The sequence below is a fragment of the Elephantulus edwardii genome, unplaced genomic scaffold (genome assembly GCF_000299155.1).
Source record: "Elephantulus edwardii isolate Elephantulus edwardi_28Jun2011 unplaced genomic scaffold, EleEdw1.0 scaffold00049, whole genome shotgun sequence".
NCBI lineage: Eukaryota > Metazoa > Chordata > Mammalia > Macroscelidea > Macroscelididae > Elephantulus > Elephantulus edwardii.
This window is the reverse complement of record NW_006399799.1, coordinates 15,748,191-15,753,641: the sequence shown is the minus strand read 5'-3', so window position 1 is coordinate 15,753,641 and position 5,451 is coordinate 15,748,191. Positions and strand designations below refer to the sequence as shown.

The window sequence follows — 5,451 nt, the reverse complement described above, 5'->3', positions numbered from 1 at the left end:
CAGGGTACTGAAGAGCAATGGTGTCACTCTGAAGACTAAGGTGCATCTGATACAGGCTATGGTCTTTGCAATCACTTGTTATGCATCAGAGAGTTGGATAATGACTAAGGAGGATAGAAGGAGAATTGATACCTTTGAGCTGTGGTGCTGGAGAAGAGTATTGAATGTACCATGGACTGCCAAGAAGACAAACAGATTCACCCTGGAAAGGGTTAAACCAGGCTTCTCCTTGGAGGGAAGGATTCTGAGGCTTTGTCTGACATACCCTGGACATGTCATAAGGAGGAAGAGGTCATTGGAGAGGGACATCATGCTTGGGAGGGTGGAGGGACGGTGCAGAAGGGGAAGACCCTCTATGAGGTGGATGGATTCAGTGACTGGGGTAATCAGGATGGGTGTGTCAGAGGCAGTGAGACTGGCACAGGATAGAGCAGGGTTTAGGGTGTTGTACAAAGGGTCGCTATGAGTTGCAAGTGACTTGACAGCACATAACAACAACAACAACAACAAAAACAACAACAACAACAACAATCACCATGGGTGTTGATTGTAGATCCAAGTGAAATTAATTGACAAATCCGATCTTTTATTCTACTATCATGATGTTGCCTACTAGTCCAGCAGTGAGGATTTTTTTTTTCTTGGTGTGGGAAGTAATCTATACTGAAGGCTGAAGTCTTTCATCTTCTGCAACAAATTTTCCAGTTCTCTTCACTTTTAGCAAGCCTGGGTCTTCTTCATAACACAGGTAGTTGATGAGCCTTCCTCCAATCCTGGTGCCATTTTCTTCTTTATATAATCTAGCTTCTCAAATGGTTTTCAAAGCATACAGATTGAAAGTTCTAAAGAAAGGATACTACCCCAATGCATATCTTTTTCTAATTTTAAACCATGAAGTATTTCTTATTCTGTTTGGATAATAAAAGCTTCTTGATCTATATATAGATTTTGAATGGACACAATCAAGACTAAGGATTGCCAAGTCATGTTGTAGTTGTGTTCTGTCGAGTGAACTGACCCATAGTTGACTCGCCAGCAGGTTTTCAGAGGCAGTTTAATCACACAGGAGGAGATTGACCATCTTTCTTCCACAAAGCAGCTGGTACTATGATTTGAACTATGTACTTTGGGGATGGCAGCACAACTTCTTATCACTAGGCCACTAGAGCTCCTTGATCCTGGCCATTGTTGCTGTTGTGTGCCACTGCATAAGAACCAACCCATAGGTGACTCTTCCAATGGGTTTTCAAAGGCAGAAATTTCATGGAAAGAGATTGCCTATCCTTCTGCTGCAGGGCAGCCTGTGGGTTCAAACCGTGTGCCTTTGGGATTGCAGCACAGTTTCCTTACTACGAGGCCACCCACGCTTTCAATTACTTCTCATGCATCAGAAAGTTGGACACTGAATAAGGATTATAGAAGAAGAATTGATGCCTTTGAATTTTGGTGTTAGAGAAAATTGCTGGCTATTCCATGGACAGCCAAAAGACCAAATAAATCTACCTTGGAGGAAGTGCAACCAGGATAATCCTTAGAGGCAAGGATGGTGCATTTTTGTCTCACACACTTTGGGCATATTGTCAGGAGGGGCCAGTCCTTAGTAAGAGACATGATGTTTGGAAAGGTGGAGAGTCTGAGAAAGAGAAGGAAACCTGTAACAAGATGGATTGTTTTGGTGGCTGTAACAATGGGCTCAAGCAGATTGTGAGGGTGGAGAAGGATAGGGCAAGGCCCTGTTGTTCATAGGGTTGTTATAGGTTGTATTCGACTTAATAGATCCAACAACAATGAGCATTTAGATTAATCTCCTTGCAGCTCCTTTATATAAACTTTATGGGTTTTACTTTCCAAGATAACCCAGTTTAAGACACTAGCCATGAAGGAATAAGATGACTATATAAGTGAACGTTAAAAACAATATGCTATGTTAAGCATAAGAAACTTAGCACAAAGGTCAAATGCCATATAATTCCATTTAGAGGAAATTCTAGGACAAGTAAAACTCAGAACAGTGGTTCTATGCACGGGTGCATGTAGGGTGGCAGAATACCGAGAGGAAGTGCAGGATGGGCAGATTGACCGCAAACAGGCAGACAGACCTTTTGGCTTGAATCATTCTGTTTCTTCTATATATACAGTAAAATTTGTGAAAGCCAAAACCAGTGTAAGATTAGAACTTATCAGAGAAGGAACAAAAATATTTTGTGCTAAAATAAGTGACTCAAAGTGGAAAGACTACCTGGTCAAAGGTGGAAACTATGCAAGATCCTGAGAGCACTGCAGTCCTATAGAATTCAACTCTCTCAGGTTCCACTGTATATGTAAGGATACACATGCTCCCTTTGCCATGAGTTCTATAATTATCAGTGATTTGATGATCAAATAAGATAATGAATATCAATTACTCTGAGCAATATTCTTTGCTGTAAAACACTAAACAAAGGCTTAAAAAGAATTAGCATCAATACCGTTTTCACAGGGGGTGGGTATGAACACGTGAGAAAAAACAACTAAATCATATAGAAGGGATCCAAGAAGACTGTAGAGCTGGAAGATGTGCGGTTGTGGACAAAGTACTAAAACTAATGAAACAAAATATGTTAATAATAGCTTTTACTTACTGAGTGTTAGACACTGTTCTAAGTACCTTATTGTTGTTAGGTGCTATAATGTCACATACAACCCATAATGATCCTATTACCAACAGATCTGAACCCTCTTCTGTCCTGTGCCAGCCTCACACTTCCTGATACACCGGAGCCCATTGCAGTAGTCACTGTGTTAATTCACCTGGTTGAGGGTCTTCTTTTCTTTCACTGACCCTCTGCCTTTCTGAGCATCATGTCCCTCTTCAAGGAACAGCATCTCCTAGCAACATGCTCAAAGTATGTGAGACAAAGCATTATCATCTTTGCATCCAAGGATCACTCTGGCTGCACTTTCTCCAATACATATTTGTTTGTTCTTTTGGCAGTCCATGGGATATTCAATATCCTTCTCTGACACCACAGCTCAAAGGCATCAATAATTCTTCTGTCATCCTTATACATTGTCCAGCCCTCAGATGCATAGCAAGTGATTGGAAAGACCATAGATTTATGTAAAAATGGTTTACAGATATTCTCACATCAGCCTTATGAGATGGATTAACTCAGTGACTGGGGTAATAGGGGTAGGTATGTCAGAGATAATAAGGTTGGCTCAAGATAGAGCAGGGTTCAGAGCTGTTGTACATAGGGTTGCTGTGAATCACAAGCAACTTGACAGCACATAACAACAACAACAACAGCAACCTTACGAGAGAAGCACTGTTATTTCCCCTATATTAAAGATGAGGAGCTTGAGATACAAAGAAAGTTACACATAATTTTCCCAAGGTCATGTAGCTAGTTCCTATTAGAACCAGGATTTGTAACAAGCAGTGTGGCTCCAGTGTGCCTACTCTTAAATATTATGCTACTCTACTTTGGAAGCAGGAATGGCATCCACTTCCTAAACAACATGCCTCTGGAAACTCTATGAACTTTGATAAATGTCAATAGTTGAAGAGGGGATTTAGGTCTTTTGTTCATAGGGTTGCTATGAGTTGTGCTCAACTCGAAGGCAATCAACAACAATAACTACACAGAGGAAGAGAACAAAAGGAATATGGTGGGATGGAAGAAAGTTCGGGAAGCTCAGAAACAAACTTTCATTGAATATCTACTAGATGACCATGTCTTAGATAAAAAACTCAATAGCTTATGCCATTAAAAGGAATATAGTTCTTGGTGAGGAAGAGAGTGAAAAACATAATGTATTTCAAAACAATGTGATAATTTCTGAAAGTAGTATAAAGAAGTATGTACAAAGAACTCTGAGGACACAAAGAATGGGCAGCTCCTACAACTCAGGCTGTAGTGTCAAAAAAAGCTTCTTAGAGGAAGGAGGGAACTTGTATTTTGAGCAAAATGAAGTGGAGGAGAGTAGTCCAGGCTCAGGAAAATGATGAGAGAATAAAGTCTGACGAGGAATACTTTAGGGAGGAAAAATCCAATAAGCAGCACTAGAGCTTAATAAATATTAATTTTCTTCAGTTTTTTTTTTCTCTTGGAAAGTAATTTCCCCCCCCATACTTCCTTAGAAAGAATCTTATGGATGGAACTTCTGAGAACAACAACAAAAAGCTATACTGACTCCCTTAAATTTGAGTCAGTAAAACAACTTCTTTCAAGGACTACGAACCTAAATTTCTCTGACCCAGAGACCATAAGAGCTAGATGATATCTGACCACCACCAGTGATTCTCTTAAAGGAATCAGAGCAGAAGATTCCTGATAGAGTGGGGGATAATGTAGACAAAACGAAACAAAACAAAAACAACCTTCCAGAATAAAACCGAAAACCCACAAAAAGGCTAGATTTACTGGTTCTACAGAGACTCATGGAACGCTGGAGACTATGACTCTTAGCTGTTTTTTGAACCTGGAAAAAAATTCACCCAGTGGTTCAACCTGCAGTCAATAGACAAGATCACAAGGTGGCCAACAACACCAGGGAGCACTTACTCCTTAAAATAACCAATGATAAAAGGTCAATAAACCAGAATTTTCCCAAGGATAACACTTTTGAAGGCAGTAGGAAGAAGGATTAACCGAAATGAGTATAATTGTGATGTGGGTAACGTAAGAAATGTTTTATAAATACAAGTGAATGATGAGATGAAAACCCAATTTGCTTTGTAAACTTTCATTCAAATCTCACACACACACACACACACACACACCCCAGAGTTTCACTCAGCATTCCACTACTTGGTCATAAAACTAGCTCAGTACAAAGTAACAACAAAGTACAAAGGAATATAGTTTGGTTGCAAAGAGAACTGTTTTTGTTTACCTCACGTGGATATCAAGCTGTTTCAGAAGTCGTCCATATTCTTCGCATAGAGTTTCCTTCTCCTTTTGCAACCTAGACAACTTCTCTGACAGTTTCTGGTTGCTCTTGCGATGCTGAAAAACATTTTTTTTTTGTTTTTTAAAAAATGAGAATATTTTGTACTAGTAGGAGTGTGATGTTTGAGGGGACATAAACTGGCAAAGTATTTCTTTGAAAAAGTGCATTGTGAGTCTGCCTCCAGAGATCACTGTGGGTCTAGCTCTGCGATTTTTATGTGTACAGATTTCCTGACGCCTGCTCCCTCAGTCTTGCTAAATGGTTTTGTAAGCACCTGATTCTCTATATTAAAAATCTTCCACTTTGAAATACACAAAGTGTAATCTGACCTAAAAATAAAGTTTTCTTGACCTAAATCTAAGCAATATTTAGTCCTCTAAGTGACCTCAGTGGACATTTATTTATCTCTATCTAGCTAATCTCCTCCTGTGTGATTAATTACCTTTGAAAACTGCTGGAGGGTCAGCTATGGTTTGGTACTGACTTGATGGTACACAACTCCAATAACAACAACAA

The 5,451-nt window shown here is 39.6% G+C and overlaps 1 protein-coding gene across 1 annotated transcript in view; it reads right to left on the bottom strand.

Moving 5' to 3' along the window:
- The window catches only part of LOC102868225 (coiled-coil domain-containing protein 30-like), a 102,645-nt gene that overhangs the window by 30,072 nt on the left and 67,122 nt on the right, over positions 1-5,451 (bottom strand). Inside the window, exon 9 of the mRNA XM_006886605.1 lies at positions 4,879-4,991. Within this exon, the coding sequence (XP_006886667.1) occupies positions 4,879-4,991 (113 nt within the window). The remainder of the gene's footprint in view (positions 1-4,878; positions 4,992-5,451) is intronic.